The sequence below is a fragment of the Gekko japonicus genome, unplaced genomic scaffold (assembly GCF_001447785.1).
Source record: "Gekko japonicus isolate JY-2015 unplaced genomic scaffold, Gekko_japonicus_V1.1 scaffold568, whole genome shotgun sequence".
Classification (NCBI taxonomy): domain Eukaryota; kingdom Metazoa; phylum Chordata; class Lepidosauria; order Squamata; family Gekkonidae; genus Gekko; species Gekko japonicus.
The window spans coordinates 497,602-515,170 of record NW_015169190.1 but is presented as its reverse complement, the minus strand read 5'-3'; the positions used below and the strand labels follow the sequence as shown (position 1 = coordinate 515,170).

Sequence of the window (17,569 nt, the reverse complement as noted above, 5' to 3'; positions counted from 1 at the left end):
TTAGAGACAGAACAATCGCAGTATCTTGGTGTTGAACTGGTACTTTAGTATTTACAGAGGTATTACTGGTAAACTGCACAAGATGCATGGAGAGTAAACGATATTTATTGGAAATGAGCACAGCTGCTTTAGGAAACAAAATGTCCCTTAAGAGGGAATAAAATGTTCAAAAGGACTCCACAGTCTCTTCCAAAAGCAGACATTTTCAATCCCTGAAGTGTCACGTTCTCCAAAATATTTTTATATGAATGTTAAACTTCGGTTCTCTTTGCTTTCTTCTGACATATTAAAATATCAATATTTCAAATGCTGGTATCAAATCTTCAAACCCTGTAAAAATGAGACATTGATCTCCTTAAAGACAAACAAAGGTCTCCACAGTTTTAGCATACCCTTCCTGAGTTTCAGAACATACTAAAACATATCTTTTAAAAAAAAAGAGTATGAAAATAGTTTTTTTAATCTTTGCCATGGGAGAAATAATTGCTTCTTGGATTTACAATTAACGGTGAATATAATAATTCCCATAACTGTTGAGAAGTAATGATTGAAGAAAAAACAACCCTGAAATTCATGACTTTCCCTCCAGGGGTACTTGGGAGTGTTTTACATGAAAAACAGTATTGCTAAGTTACACCAGGAAGAATTCACCATTGACAAATGATGGACACAGTTTGGCTAATGCCAAGGGCTTTGAAGTGTCCTCAGTTTCAAAGGAGAGAGTCAAGAATGTGTGTTGTATTTGGAGTCAATAACACTGAAAAGTGCTTAACTTTGGCTGGATCATGCCTTGACCTCTTCATCTGCTTGTAATGACAGTTTTCATTTGATGGGTCTCACCTCACTTAAATAGGATACATGCCCAGAGCAAACTCTGAGCTGGATCCAGATGATGAATGGAGCTTACAAAAAAGTGACTCAAAACATTGCATTGCTTTATACTTAAGCCTTTTCCAGGATGAGATAACTCCGATATATTCATGAAAACTGAGAAATGGTGAGATGTTCCCAATTAAATCTGGAACATCTAGCACACATATTCTTCTCTTCTGACCACCTTCGCTGTATGCCTTGAATTACCCCTCTCTTTGCCCAGTTCAACCCCAACCCAGGATGTAAAGGTAAGGTAAAGGTTTCCCTTGCTCAAAAGCCAGTCGAATCTGACTCTAGGGATGCGGTGCTCATCTCCGTTTCTAAGCCGAAGAGCCAGTGCTGTCCAAAGACATTTCCAAGGTCATGTGGCCGGCATGACTAGACGCCGAGGCACACGGAATGCTGTTACCTTCCCACCAAAGTGGTACCTATTTATCTACTTGCAATTTCTTGCTTTTGAACTGCTAGGTTGGCAGAAGCTGGGACCAGAGACAGGAGCTCACTCCGTCATGCGGCACTCGGGTCTCGAACTGCTGAACTACCAACCTTCCAGTCTGCAGTTCAGTGTCTTAACCAGTTGAGCCCCTGCAGCCCCATTGAGCCTGGGCCAAACCAGAACACAAGGCTTTATCCTGAGCTGTTTCCTATGTAAAATGCAACTGTGAAAGGCCACCTCTGGGAACCGTGACATATTGAGGGAAGGATTTCCTAACCCATTTCCCTCCAGCCATTTGTCCAATTGTGTCTCCCCTGACCCTGTTTTTATGAAAAAGCCATTTTTAGGGGTACTTTGGAGCACCAAAAATGGTCAGAGGAGGATGGGTTAAGCACCTCTTCCCCTCCCACCACTCCAGCACTCTAGCTAGTAGCCTCCTGTAGCTGCTTTCGATGACACAAGTAAGACCCCGTTAAGCACATTTTCAAGTGGAGGCTGGACAACCATCTTTCGGCTACGCTCCTGCAGAGTGCAGGGTGTTGGACTAGATGACCTGCAAGGTCCCTTCCAACTCTAACACTCTATGATTCTTGTGGATCATCTACTTTTGTCCTCAGACATTCACTTTTCCCCAGCAAACTCCAACAATCATAGTTGCCGAGTAGCAGCAGTAAGGAAGAGACGAAAGGGCACTTGACGTGCTTCCCTTTTATTCCAGGAGTCACTCGGGTGCCTGCCGTGCTGCACATCTGGTCGCCACCGCTCTATAGGGTTAGGGCATCAACCCTGCATGACTCCCCTGCCTGCTCCAGAGATAGTCCTAGAGTTACAAACCCGATCTTACGAGGATGGTTGTAGGGCACTTACAAACTAGATGGTGTACAGCCAGTTTCCCAGTGTCACTGCTGGCTCCAGAGATGCTCCGGGGATGCCGGAGAGAGAAGGACAAGCCAGGCAAGGGGAATAAGGGGGTCACCAGTCCTTTTTGTGGTCCTTCTGTCAACCAAGGGGATCCAAGTCCTCTTGTGGACCATCCACCAAGCTTACGACTGCTGCTACTGAATATTAGTTCAGTTTACAGTAAGGAGTCCCCAGATGAGGGATGTTTTACTGTAAGCTAAGCTGGAACTTGGCAGTAGCATTTTTAGGATTTAATACTCGATGAGGAAGCTGACCTGGCAGGCGTCACAGAGCCCTAGGTGGCCCTAGGGAAGCAGGGTAACTTTCTCCTGGGTTTGACCCCACCCAGGCTTCCTGGTACAGTGCAAGCCCCTAAAACCCATGGGGATTTCTCCCCTTGTGAATCCCAAAGCCAATTTCCCGTTGATAGCAAATATGTAAAAGGAAATGTACTTTAAGGAGACAGGAAAGATTTACGGGCCTAGTGGGATGATGTTCAAATAGAAAGCACAGAAAAAGGCAAGCAAGAAACAAGGTGTACAATCTTACATTTGCGGTTTACAAAATGGCACCCTTTTGGCATCTGCCATCTTACATTTATATGGTATCCGTTTTCATTTGGTCATTGTTATTTAAAATGGGAGACGGCTTGCTCCGCGGGCCCTCCGTTCCCCCCCTGGAGGTATCCTGAAGAACCCGCCTCGGCAACCACAGCAACATCAGGATCCGTTTGTATTCCTTCCGGAAGTTTTGGTTCAGGAGTCCGTATATTATTGCGTTAAGGCAACTGTTGAAGTAGGCCATGAAGTAGCTCACGACGAACAGCCACTCTGGGACTTTGGGTGCTATTTCCGAAGGGTTGCTGGCGACCGCCAGCCCAATGAAGTTCAGCGGCGCCCAGCAGAAAGCAAAGATCACAAAGACGACAAACATGGTGAGGAAGTTTCGGAAGTCACTCGGCTTCAGCCTGGGCTGGACTTCCGACTTGACTCGCCGCCTCACCTGGAGCACGAGGACCCAGATCCGAAGATAGCAGAAGCTCACAATGGTGATGGGGAGGATGAAATGGACGACGACGACGACGATGGTGTAATACGAGCTGGCCGTCTGGGTGAACGTGCACGAGTAGATGCGGGGATCATACTCGAGCGAGCCGACAAAAAAGTTTGGCACTGTTGCGACCACGGTCAATACCCAGACCAGGCAGACGTACAGCATGGTGTTCCAACAGCTGTATACTTTGTCATAGGCAAAGCTATGGCAGATGTAGCAGTATCGGTTGATTGCGATGGCGGTGATGCTGAAGATGGAGCCTATGACGCTGAGTCCCGTCACAAAGCCACTGACTTTACAGTGCATCTCCCCCAAGGACCAGCCATTGCGGAAAATTGCGACGAGCACTAGAGGATAAGGGTACAAGGCCACGGCTAAGTCCGCCAACGCCAGGCTAACCACAAACACGTTGCCTAGGGAAGAAAAGGGGGAAGAAAAGTCATTGATTGACACCGGAGTAATAACTAACAGTAATAACTAACAAATGCCTTCAAATGTCACCTGGTAATTGGAGATTTTTTATAATGGCTTATATTGCTTTTTCTGATTTTTGTTGTTGTTTTAAGGGTTTGATTTTTCTGCTAATTACTTTGAGACCTTTCAGTAGAAAAGTGGTATAACATTTTGCAAATCGATGGTGAAGAATCTGGCGGAGCAAAGGCTGAACAGATGCTCTTTTTAAAAAGCGGTTAACTGCAGGACGTAATGGATTCGTGTCCGTAGTGGTGGGACCCTGTGGCTGTTTCACCACTTTTGCCATTCTGGACCAACCCTGCCATGGGAGGAGGAGAAGGCCAGTGCCAAAACAAAAACAAACAACCCCACCCATGGGATTGTGGCCCAGTGGTACAGCACATGGCTTGAGAGCAGCAAGTCCCAGATTCAGTACCCGGCATCTTCCGAAGGGGTCCCCAACCTTTTTTGAGCCCACGGGAACCTTTAGAACGTTGAGAGGAGGAGGTGACCCACCACCCCAAAATGTCCGCCACAGATGTTTCCTCTTCCTCCTTGATTTGTGAAAGAACCACAGAAGGGGAATAAAGAGGAGAAAGGGAAAGGGAAAGGGAAGGGTACAGATTTATTTATTTATTTACAAAATGTGTATACCACTTTTTTGCCCTTACAAGGGCCACCAAGATGACTAAAAAGAACAAAAGCCTAAGGGAAGAAAGGACCCACACACTGACTGAGGAAAGCCCAGGTGCTTACCAGTCCTCTTGGCCCTCCAGTGGGTACAGCTGCTACTGCAGCCGTAGAAAACCCTTCCACTGGAATGAGGGCAGCCAGTCACAAGCCCTGCCTTATAATGGCTCCACCCACTTTCTACAAAGCTCAGGAGGCACCAGAGGAAGCACGGGCAGGTGCCATAGCGCCCACAAGCACCACACTAGGGGACCATGACCAATGCTCCCTCTAAGCTGTGGGGTCTTGTGAGCAAAAATCCTACTTGGTGAGCTACTGGCATTCAAGTTGTGAGCGAGCCATTTGGCTACTGCATAAATCAGTTTGCTCTGCAGCCATCCTTCCCGAGCTAAGACAAAAATGTGTGAGCCGGAGGCTAAAAACTGTAGCGGGAACACTGACTTAATATCAGGAACAGCCGGTAGTCTGCAACAGGAGAATAATTAGCTCTAAGGTACTACCCACCATCTGTTTCAATGTAATTAATACGTTTGATTGTTTTATTTGATGATTGATGATTGTTTTTAATACTATGTACGTCGCTCAGAGCCCTACAATAGTAGGGATGGGCCGATTCATAAATTTAAATAGTAATAGTAATAGTAATAGTAATAATAATAATAATAATAATAATAATAATAATAATAATATCACTGTAAACACTGTTTTGAATCAGAAGAGCAGCAATAATAAAATAACAGGACTGTGGTGATCATCTATATACCTAATAGTGATATGTGGCCCCAATCTGCGGATACCTACATCTGTACATTGGGGTCACGTCGATGCCAAACAGATTTTTCTGCAAACTTGGGGGACTCCCCAAGTTTGCAGAAAGACCTGAAACGTTACAAAAATACATTGGGGTTTTAAAAACAGCAACAACCCCAATTAATGAAAGTGTTGTCTGTGCATGTGCAGATAATGCACTTACCAGCTGAGCCGGCAGCGGCTGCCGCAGGGAGCCACTCCAGGCCTGGATGCTACAGCAGAGGCTCCAGGCCCTGCCGTTGCTACAGTGGACACCAGATGAGGCTCTGGTCCCAGGTGCTGTGGCGGCGGAGACTGGAAGCTTCTCTGGGCTAAGGGCAGCTCCTAGGCAGTGCTGTTGTCGCTGCCGGGCTTACGGTGGGTGGTCTGGTCTGGAGCCCTGCCAGGACTGGCAATGGGGGTGGGAGATGGGATTCCTCCCCCATGAGTCTCGCAGCCCCCCCCCCACTTGTATTATTTGTTTCTGCAACTAGCTGGCCTACAGGTGTTTATTTCCCCTGAGTGATTAAACAACCTGCTTTCGCCACAGCTCCTCCTCCTGTGTAGCCATTGAGAAGCCATCTAGCTTCTAAAAGCCAGCAACCGTAGGCAAAACCCAAAGCTGTGTGAATGCAGTGAGCAGAAAGGAGAAAAAAAATTAAATGCTCAGAAGGCTTTGGATTCTTTGGAACGATTCCTTTGCCCCCATTTAATTGAAATCCGCGGCATATCATTAAGCTGCGTCCCTTTCATCCCTTCTCTCCATACATCTGAAGCATTTCTTTTCCAAACGGCAGGAGACTGAAACAAACACTGGGAAGAGGAAAGCGTCTCTCCCCGCAACGTTCCCCCCCCCCCAGCATCTTTAGCGGCGTCCTGAAAGTGGACATATCAAACTTCCAAATATTGGATTTCTGAGATTTGAGAAGCATCAATGGGGGTGGGGGTGGGGGGCTCACTGATGATGAAAAAATCCAATGCAGGCTTCCTCACAGGTCCCCTGTTACCCAATGAGACTTACTCCTGGGAAAGTGTTGCTAGGATTTCAGCCATACAATATGTTTGGGGTTTTTTTTGTATCCTAACATCTCAGCCTTTAAAAGATCTTGGGTAACAGGTGTCAGGAAAGACCTTTCTCAGCCAGAGATCCTGGACAGCCACTGCCAGTTGGACTAGCATCTTTCCCAACCTTCAGATCACGACCCACAATCAGGTTGCAAAGCCTGCAAAAGCAAGTTGTGGACTCTTGCAGGCTTATGGAAGCCGTTCCCTTCTCCTCCTTGCCCTGGTGCCCAGCTGTACTCACACTGAATCTCTGAGGTGGAGGGGGTGGGGCTATGGTGGCCAGCTCCAGGCTAGGGCTCCCAAATCTCGCCAAGTCGCCGCAGGGGATCGTGTGTCTTTGCAGAATCTGTGCCGCGGGGACGGCGAGATGCATTGCACCGCCATCACCAGGACATGATGCTACGCTGTTTGGAGCCCCCATTGCCAGAGCGACGCATAGAGTCATGTCTTGGCGACAGCGGGTGCAACGTGTCTCGCCGTCCCCACGGCACGGATTCTGCAAAGACACACGATCCCCCGCCGTGACTTGGCAACCCTACTCCAGGCTCAGAAATACCTGGAGATTTTGGGGGTGGAACCTAAGGAGTCTTGAGCAAACCTGCGTTGTGACTGAAGGTAAGCTGGTGCAACAATTTTCATAGAATCATAGACTTGAAAGGGACCTCCAGGGTCATCTGGTCCAACCCTCTGCACAAGGCAGGAAATTCACAAATACCTCCCCCCCCACAGCCCCAGTGACCCTTGGTCCATGCCCAAAAGATGACAAAAAACCTCCAGGATCTCCAGCCAAACTGGCCTGGAGAAAAATTTCTTCCTAACCCCAAAGTGGCGATCAGCATTTCCCTGGGTGTGTAAGAAAGGGCCACAAGAAGTAAGCACTGAGGAAACCCTTCCTGCCCTCCCTTCTCATGATCTGCCTAAGTTCACAGAATCAGCATTGCTGTCAGATGGCCATCAAGCCTCTGTTTGAAAACCTCCAAAGAAGGAAAGCCCACCACCTCCCAAGGAAGCCTGTTCCACTGAGGAACTGCTCTGTCAGGAAGTTCTTCTTCATGTTTAGCCAAAAACTCTTTTGATTTAATTTCAACCCGTTGGTTCTGGTCCAACCTGCTGGGGCAACAGAAAACAACTCTGCACCATCCTCTAGATGACAGCCCTTCAAGTACTTGAAGATGGTTCTCATATCACCTCTCAGTCATCTCCTCTCCAGGCTAAACATACCCAGCTCCTTCAACCTTTCCTCATAGGACTTGGTCTTTTGTAGCTGGCTCCACTTCCTATAGTCACCATTATATGCCAGCCATTTCTAGGAAAGCTCTGTCTAAACACAGGACAGCCAGTGTGGTGTAGTGGTTAGAGTGCGGGAGTAGGATCTGAGAGGCCCAGATTCAAATCCCCACTCTGGCATGAAAGCTAATCGGATGACCTTGGGCCAGTCACTCTCCATCTCACCCTTGGAACCATAGAATCACAGGGTGCGTTCAGACGGGGCGTTTCAGCCGGTTCCAACCGGTGTAGTTTATGCCGGCTGAAATGCGATCACACTGTCTGCGGAGCCCATCGCTGTATGCCCGTTCACACACACAGCGGCCGTCAGTGGTTTTTTTAAAAAAACTCAGTTTGCGCATGCGCATAGGCAGCCATCCACAGAATGGCGATCTTCGCGCATGCGCAAAACACCCCATCCAGAAAGGCATGCCATGAAGAGAGGACTTACCTTTAAAGTTTAAAGAGCAAACTGCCCTCCCTGAGGCCCCGGACTCCTCTAAAACCTTAAACTAGGGACCTTTTCTTTCTTTTTCTTTTTTAAACAAACGCCGGGGTGAAGCTTCGCCCGAGCGCATATCGCCGACCTAACAAAAAAAATGGTGGGCGAAAATCAGAAGCCTCGGGTTTCCGAACGGAAGTGGCTCTACAACGGTGGAGAGCGATCAGACGGGGGTAAAATGCTTACAACCGGTGCACTCAGGATACCACCACTTGGGGACCTAGTGGCAGAATACAACGGTTTAAAGCTCTTTGCAACGGTTAGGGACGGAAGGCAGATGTTCGCCGTGTGAACGCAGCTAAGTACACCGATTCCAACCGGCACCTATACCATTGTAAATGCCCCGTCTAAACGCACCCATAGAGTTGGAAGGGACCTCCAGGGTCATCTAGTCCAACCCCCTGCACAATGCTGGAAATTCATCAATACCTCTCACTCATACGCACACCCAGTCAGTGACCCCTGCTCCATGCCCAGAGGATGACAAAAAACCGGCCCGGAGAAAAAATTGCTTCCTGACCCCAAAGTGGTGATCAGCATTTCCCTGGGCGTGTAAGAAAAGGCCACGAGAACTAAGCACTGAGGCAACCCTTCCTGCCCTCCCTCTCATGATCTGCCTACGTTCCCAGAATCAACATTGCTGTCAGGTGGCCATCTAGCCTCTGTCTGAAAACCTCCAAAGAAGCTTTAAAAACTTCCAAATATGTGCATCCTCATAAGGTTGTCACTCTGAGAATAAAACAGAAGAAAGGTGAACAACACTCTAAGCTGCTTTGGGGAATCCACTGGGGAGAAAGAATAAGAACATGCAGTCATTGCCAATGACTCATGGCAACACCGTCCATGGGGCATCACAGGCAAGAGACAAACAGCTACCCAAACTTCACTGGTGGGCTCCCATCCAAGTACCGACTGTGACTGACCCCACTTAACTTCCAAGATCTGATGAGATCAGGCTAATCTAGATGGCCATCTGTCAGCGATGCTGATTGTGTGAACGTAGGCAGATCAGGAGAGGAAGAGGCAGGGAGGGTTGCCTCAGTGTTTAGTTCTTGTGGCCCTTTCTTAGACGCCCAGGAAAATGCTGATTGTCACTTTCAGGAAGCTATTTTTCTGCAGGTCATTTTGGCTGGAGATCCTAGAGGTTCTGCATATGGAGCAGAAGTCCATCAGTGGCTATTAGCCACAAGGTATAGATAGGAACTCTCAGGCTGGGGCAGGTGATGCACTGTATTCTTGGTGCTTCGGGGGGGGGGGCAACAGTGGGGGGGCTTCTAGTGTCCTGGCCCCACTGGGGGACCTCCTGATGGCACCTGGTATCTTTGGCCACTGTGTGACAGAGTGTTGGACTGGATGGGCCATTGGCCTGATCCAACACTGGCTTCTCTTACGTTCTTAGGTTTTTTGTCATCTCCTGGGCATGGAACAGCAGTCACAGGGGTGTATGTGGGGGGGGGAGGTATTTGTGAATTTCCTGTATTATGCAAGGGATTGGACTAGAAGACTCTGTAGGTCTTTTCCAACTCTATGATTCTCTGAACTGGGCTATTCAGGCTGCTGTTGGGGAGAAAAGTGGAGTCTACGTGAAATGAGAGCATGACTGTGAGATGCCATGTGAGAAGCACTTTGATCACAGCCAGCTTTCCGGAGGGATGCTCAGCACTGTTACTTAACCAGGGCTGGAGACCATCTCCAGCTGAATAACACATCCTCAGGCTGAGCAAAGCTTGTCATCCGGACGGGACTGTAGGTGTCTAGGAGACGGTCACATGTCGCATGATGCCACAAGCCATGGGGAAATTGCCCTTTTGGAGCTAATGAGGAACACTGCACGATTTGGAGTGACAGGCCAGTATTGAATCCCGTTACCGCTCACAGCATGACCCAAGCCCCAGGCGTGGAGAGCACATGGCTCTTGCGCCCACGAGAAAACAATTAACAGCCTCCCGCTCGCTTATTACAGGCTCGGATCAGGACGGCACAGCGAAGTAACCTGCACAGGCTAGTCCCAAAGACTAGCAGGCATTTTGAGTAAGAAATCTACATCGTAGCTCTCATTAAACGGCCAGTTAAAGCCCCACCCCAGGGGTGAGCTCTAAAAGACTCTGATGACTGCCAGAGTCTCTTGTTAACATTTCCCCAGCGTAGCGATCAGCAGCACAGAGTTCTTTGCCGCGGCTGTATTTATAGTTGCTGCATGCTGTGAGAATCCGCGGTGCTGCGGGCATCTCTTGAGCTTCTCCATTTCTTCTGCATTTTAGCTTCTTGGTGGGTCGAAAGGGCCATGGAGCCACAGCCGACTTACGGCCACCCCACAGGGTTTTCAAGGCAAAAGACAAACAGAGGCAGTTTCCCATTGCCTGCCTCTGAGTAGCAGCCCTGGGCTTCCTGGGTGGTCTCCCATCTAAGTACTCACCAGGGGCCACTCTGCTTAGCTTCTGAGATCTGACAAGATCAGGCTTGCCTGGATGGTCAGGGACTTAGTTTGGCAAAATACGCACACCAAGTTGTGCTATAAAGTAAAGGTAAAGGTTCCCTTGCTCGAAAGCCAGTCGAATCCGACTCTAGGGTTGCGGTGCTCATCTCCGTTTCCAAGCCGAAGAGCCAGCGCTGTCCAAAGACGTTTCCGTGGTCATGTGGCTGGCATGACTAAACACCAAGGCGCACGGAACGCTGTTCCCTTCCCACCGAAGCGGTACCTATTTATCTACTTGCAATTTCTTGCTTTCGAGCTGCTAGGTTGGCAGGAGCTGGAACTAGAGACGGGAGCTCACTCCGTCATGCGGCACACTCGGGTCTCGAACTGCTGAACTACCGACCTTCCACAGCCCTGCAGTTCAGCGTCTTAACCACTTGAGCCACTGCAGCTCCTATAGGGAAGCATTAAACAGAACTCTGGTGGCACCTTTAAGGTGAACAAAATTTATTCCAGCATGAATTTTTTGTGATTCAGTACTCACTTGTTTGGAAACTTGTCTTAGATTAACACGTGGAATTCAGTGCCACAGGAGGTGGTGGCGGCTACAAGCATGGACGGCTTCAAGAGGGAATTGGATAAACATATGGAGCAGAGGTCCATCAGTGGCTAATAGCCACAAGGTATAGACCGGAACTCTCAGTCTGGGGCAAGGGATGCTCTGTATTCTTGGTGCTTGGGGGGGGGGAGGCAACAGTGGGAGGGCTTCTAGTGTCCTGGCACACTGCTGGACCTCCTGATGGCACCTGGTATTTTTGGCCAGTGGGTGACAGAGTGTTGGACTGGATGGGCCATTGGCCTGATCCAATACTGGCTTCTCTGATGTTCCTATTATTTTAGGAAGAGACTTCACATTTTGTGGGATTTTCAGACCTCCTGCATTAGAGGTTAGTAAAAGGGACGTAGCTAGCACACCTTGAGCACATTTCAAATTCTGGAGACTCCCACTCTCCCCAGGCTCAGTTCCTGCAGCAGATCTGGGGTCTTGCTCTTGCATTCATACACCTCTAATCAACACTCCATGAGAATGGCCAGGAGTTAAGCCAAACTAAGCCTTGAATTGCGATTTGGGATGGTAAATTCACTTCTAACTGATTTTCTCAAGGAAATCAAGTCCTGGCCTCCAATAGGCAGGTGTGCTTGATCCAGCTACCTCGACCGGTTTGTCTCTTGCTGGTGCTATATAGTGGAAAAAAGGGCAAGAGTCCAGTAGCACCTTAAAGACTAACAGAATTGTTGGCAGCGCAGGAGATTCCGTGAGTCACTGTTCACGAACGTTCATCCCCTGCGACTTTAAGGCGCTACTGGACTCTTGCTCTTTTCTACTGCTACAGACAGACCAGCACGGCTACCCACCTTGGTGCTATACAGGATTAGCTTCTACCAGATCCTTCCCCATAGTCCTCTCATGGCTGTTCTAGGCCCACAAGAGCAAGCCAAAGTCTAGCGAGCACAGGCTGGGGTCCCCCAGGGGAGACTGGTGATTTTCAGGCGTCGAGACCAGCAGCTGGGACATGTGTATGGGGAGCGTGTAAAGAACGGTGGGTGTCTGCAGGACCATGGACAGTTCCAAGCAGACAACTCGGCTCCCAGAACCGCCAGAGTAACGCTAAGCCCTTATAGCTAAACCAGGGGTGTCAAACACACAGGCCGTGGGCTGAAACCGGCCCATCCAGGGCTCTTATCCGGCCTGCGAGCGACTGGTCATTACGTTTATTGCCAGATGACAGGGGCTTTGCATTACGTCCCTGTATGCTGTCCCAGTGCTAATGCATAACAGGTGGTGGAAGTGGGAGGGTGGGCGTCAGGGAGATACTTTGAAGAGATATTGTAAGGGTGTTAAAGTTTTAAGAATGTTTGTATTTTGTGTCAAAAGTAATATCATTCATTGGGTTTGCCCGTATCCTTTATAAAATCTGTATCTCCGGTACCTGGCATTACAAAGTGGCATTTATGTCCGATCCGGCCCTCGTAACAAATGAGTTTGACAACCCTGCTCTAAACCCAGCCCCACCTCCTTTGGCCGAGACATGGACTCCTTAAAGGGGCCACATTCCAACTTGGAAATTATGACTCCTTTGACTTTTTGTGGATTCCTGGCACCCTGGGCCAGGCGGAGTGGGTGGACACGAGGTCCCATGGAGCTAGATGGGTCTTCAAAGTGTTCCAGCTACTGGTCCCTAGTTCTGTATCTTATTCCTCCTCCATCTTCTCTTTCACACTCACATGAACACCCATGAAGCTGCCTTATGGTGAATTGGACCATCACTCCATCAAGGTCAGTATCGTCTCCTCAGACTAGCAGGGGCTCTCCTGGGCTTCAGGTAGGGGGTGTTTCATATCACCTGCTGCCTGGTCGTTCCCACTGGAGGTGCTGAAGATTAAACCTGGGACCTTCTACGTGCCAAGCAGAGGCTCTCCACTGTGCCACAGCCCCTCATGGCTTTCACTATGAAGTTTTACTTCAGAAGGCTCCCAAAATTCTCCTAATCCACATCTTGAGTGCAGTAGCACCTTAAAGACTAACAAAATATGTGGCGGGGTATGAGCTTTTGTGAGTCACTGCTAATTTCTCCAGATTCTACTGTTTGGTGTGCGGACTCTAATCTGGGAGAACCGGGTTTCATCCCCCACTCCTCCACTTGCACATGCTGGATGACCTTGGGCAAGCCATGGTTCTGTCAGAGCTGTTCTCTCAGAGCTCTCTCAGCTCTGCCTACCTCACAGGGTGTCTGTTGTGGGGAGGGGAAGGGGAAAGGAGATTGTAAACCACTTGGAGACTCCGAGCGAAGGGCGGGGTATAATTCCAATCTCTTCTGTTCTCTCTCTTCCTCTTCTCTAAATGAAGCCTCCACACTCAGAGGCAGTGTACCTCTGAGAGCGAGGTGCTAGAAGGGGAGCAGCCAATACGAAATTTGCGGGTCTAGTGGGGGCAACCTGGATTCTCCTTGCCTACAAACCTTGCATTTAGAGCCCCCATTTATATTCCTTTCATTCCTCTTTCTGTCCCTCCTCATTACAATAACTCAGGGAGGATTACAGTCTGCTGCAACTGACAGGTCAAAATGGAAAAGATGACAGCTGGGATACTGTAAGAACTAAGAGCCAGAGAGGCCCTTGCTCGGCGATACGCTCACCGGGTGTCCTGATCAAAGCCTCTGTCTCCATTCCAGCATGAGGATCATCACATTGGCTTACCACACAGGGGTACTGCCGTGCTTCCTGAGATAACACATGAAACAGTACATCAATGGAAATGTGATTTTGTGTACCAGCATCCTCTATACTTCCTTCTCAGTTTTACTTCAGAAGGCTCCCAAAATTCACCTAATCCACATCTGGAGTGCAGCAGCACCTTGAAGACTAACGAAATAGGCAGCAGGGGATGAGCTTTCGTGAGTCACCGCTCACTTCTTCGGATTCTACCGCTACAGACAAACACAGCTACCTATCTCAATATATCTCGAGTGCATTTATCCATGTGTAGACATAGACTTCACATTCCTGGGATCCCAGATGACCGCAGACTGTGACAGCAGCCATGAAATTAAAAGACGCCTGCTCCTTGGGAGGAAAGCGATGGCGAACCTAAACAGCATGATAAAAAGTAGAGATATCACCCTGCCAACAAAAGTCCGCATGGTCAAAGCAATTGTATTCCCAGTAGTCATGTATGGCTACGAGAGTTGGACTATAAGGAAGGCCGAGCGCCGAAGAATAGATTCTTTTGAACTATGGTGCTGGAGAAGGCTCTTGAGAGTCCCTTGGACTGCAAGAAGAACAAATCAGTCAATCCTCAAAGAAATCAACCCTGACTGTTCCCTGGAAGGCCAGATAATTAAACTGAAGCTCAAATACTTTGGCCACCAAATGAGAAGGGAGCACTCCCTGGAGAAGACCCTGATGCTGGGAAAGATTGAAGGTCAAAGAAGACGGGGACGGCAAAGGATGAGATGGTTAGACAGTGTCATAGATGCATCGAACATGAAATTGAGCAAACCTCAGAGGACGGCAGAAGACAGGAGGGCCTGGCGAGATCTTGTCCATGGGGTCGCGAAGAGTCGGACTCGACTGTGCGACTGAACAACAACAACAAAAGACATAGACCTGGGAAGGGAAGGCAGTGTGGTGTAGCCTGATCTCGTCAGATGCCAGAAGCTAAGCGGGGTCAGAACTCTGCAGAGGACCTGAATAGCAAACCATTCTCTGCTTCTCCCTTGCCTTGAAAGTCCTTTGCTGGGGTCGCCAAAGGTCAGCTGTGACCTGACGGCACTTTACAGGCAGAGAGAGAGAGAGAGAGACCTGACCTAGATATAGTCCAGGCTAGCCCAGTCTCATCAGATCTTGGAAGCTAAGGAGGGTCGGCCCTGGCTAGTATTTGTGCTGGGATTTGCGAGTGTCACCCTTCAGTCATGAAAGAGTTAATCTGTTGTGTCTGTATGTTAATGTTAGTGTGTTAGCATAGCATGTAGAATTTTCCTGACAAGAAGGGGGGTGTATTATTCCTAATGAGATGAGCTGTAGATTGACTATTGGGTAATCAGTATATTGGAAGATGTTACATACTGTCTGGCACCTGCACCAGGGGTAGAGCTTTGGGGGGAAACTTTCTTTTCCTTCATTCTCTGCCCCCCCCCCCACACACACATTAGCAAGCAAACAAACAGGAAAGACGGAGACTAGTTAGGATGCTGTAATTTTCTTCCGTGTAACCCTTCCCTAATTTTATATAGTAAAGTTTCTTTTTCTTATAAGCTAAATACACACCTGCCTGTGTATGCTTTATTTCCTCTGCACAACACAGCTATGTTAAAAAAAAATCCAACAATTTGGATGGGAGACCTCCAAGGAAGACCAGGGTCCTGATGGGGAGGCAGGCAATGACAAGTTGGCTGCAACTTGATGGCAAAAAAAGAGACACAGGCAAGCGAACAAGGGGTGCATTCTAGGAAAGCGGTAAAGTAAAGGTAAAGGTTCCCTTGCTCGAAAGCCAGTCGAATCCGACTCTAGGGTTGCGGTGCTCATCTCCGTTTCCAAGCCGAAGAGCCAGCGCTGTCCGAAGACATGTCTGTGGTTATGTGGCCGGCATGACTAAACACCAAGGCGCACGGAACAGTATTACCTTCCCACTGAAGTGGTACCTATTTATCTACTTGCAATTTCTTGCTTTCGAGCTGTTAGGTTGGCAGGAGATGGAACTAGAGACGGGAACTCACTCCGTCATGTGGCACACTCGGGTCTCGAACTGCTGAACTACCGACCTTCCACAGCCCTGCAGTTCAGCGTCTTAACCACTTGAGCCACCACAGCTGTAGCCCTCTGCAAAAAAACACTTTCTTTTGGTGAGGGTTTTGTTTTGTTTTTGTTTTTTTGTGGGCGTCTGCAACCATTGTGTTAAATACTGGGTTCTGGACGCATGCAGTGATCAGCTCTAGTTTATTTAGTGATTTCAGGAACACAACAAAGACAAGCAACAAGGTTTGAGCCCTGCTTATAAAGCATGCAAACACCCCACCCCACACACGCCCATTCCCAAGGATAGGCTGTTTACATTACACTACTTATCTATTGGTCTACTCCAGGATCCTGGTAAGCTATTGGTCTAGAGTAAGAAGCTGCGGTGGCTCAAGTGGTTAAGACGCCGAACTGCAGGCTGTGGAAGGTTGGTAGTTCAGCAGTTCGAGACCCGAGTGTGCCGCATGACGGAGTGAGCTCCCGTCTCTAGTTCCAGCTCCTGCCAACCTAGCAGTTTGAAAGCAAGAAATTGCAAGTAGATAAATAGGTACCACTTCGGTGGGAAGGTACCAGCGTTCCGTGCGCCTCGGTGTTTAGTCATGCCGGCCACATGACCACGGAAATGTCTTCGGACAGCGCTGGCTCTTCGGCTTTGAAACGGAGATGAGCACCGCAACCCTAGAGTCGGACTCGACTGGCTTTCGAGCAAGGGAACCTTTACCTTTTTAAGAAGCTGAACCAGTTCCAGGTACACCTAGAGGGCTGACTTAGGCTCAATACATAACACATTGTGAAAGTGCTTACCCATTCAGAATGAGGGCAGGAAACATTGCCCCAATTCTGAACTGGATTTGCAACATTATTATGAAGCCAGATATGATTGGTGGTGGTGGAAAGTGCCATCAAGTCTCAGCTGACTTATGGCGACCCCTGTAGGGCTTTCAAGGCAAGAGAGGTTCAGCGGTGGTTTGCCATTTGCCTGCCTCTGCCTTGGAATTCCTGGAATGGTCTCCCATCCAAATACTAGCCAGGACCATCCCTGCTTAGCTTCCGAGATCTGACGAGATCCGTCTAGCCTGGGCTATCCAGGTCAGGATATGATTAATTCTGCAGTACTGCCATGCTGGCAACATGATCCCCGATTGGCTAAAATTACTTTGCCAGTAAGATAACATTTTTATGTCACTCAAAGAATGATGGGCAGAAACAGCAAACGCATGGATTGGGAAAAAGTGGTGCTTGGAAGGGTTGGGGGAAACTTTGAGCCTGGCCACAGAGCCAGTGAAGAGGACCTTAAGAGCCTCTTGCGCAGGATAAAAGAGGAGAGTGCAAAAGTGGGCTTGAAGCTCAACATAAAAAAAAATAAGATCATGGCATCCGGCCCCATCACTCCTTGGCAAATAGAAGGGGAAGTCGCGGGAGTAGTGACAGACTTCATGTTCCTGGGATCCCAGATCACCGCAGACTGTGACAGCAGCCATGAAATTAAAAGACACCTGCTCCTTGGGAGGAAAGTGATGGCGAACCTAAACAGCATGATAAAAAGTAGAGACATCTCCCTGCCAACAAAAGTCCGCATGGTCAAAGCAATGGTATTCCCAGTAGTAATATATGGCTGCGAGAGTTGGACTATAAGGAAGGCCGAGCGCCGAAGAATAGATTCTTTTGAACTATGGTGCTGGAGAAGACTCTTGAGAGTCCCTTGGACTGCAAGAAGAACAAATCAGTCAATCCTAAAAGAAATCAACCCTGACTGTTCCCTGGAAGGCCAGATAATGAAAATGAAGCTCAAATACTTTGGCCACCAAATGAGAAGGGAGCACTCACTAGA

At 48.6% G+C, this 17,569-nt stretch overlaps 1 protein-coding gene across 1 annotated transcript in view; it reads right to left on the bottom strand.

The window, feature by feature from the left end:
• Positions 1 to 2,806: 2,806 nt before the first annotated feature.
• Positions 2,807 to 17,569, bottom strand: part of MTNR1B (melatonin receptor 1B) — a 49,637-nt gene continuing 34,874 nt past the window's right edge. The window contains exon 2 of the mRNA XM_015416225.1: positions 2,807 to 3,675. Coding sequence (XP_015271711.1) covers positions 2,807 to 3,675 — 869 coding nt within the window. The remainder of the gene's footprint in view (positions 3,676 to 17,569) is intronic.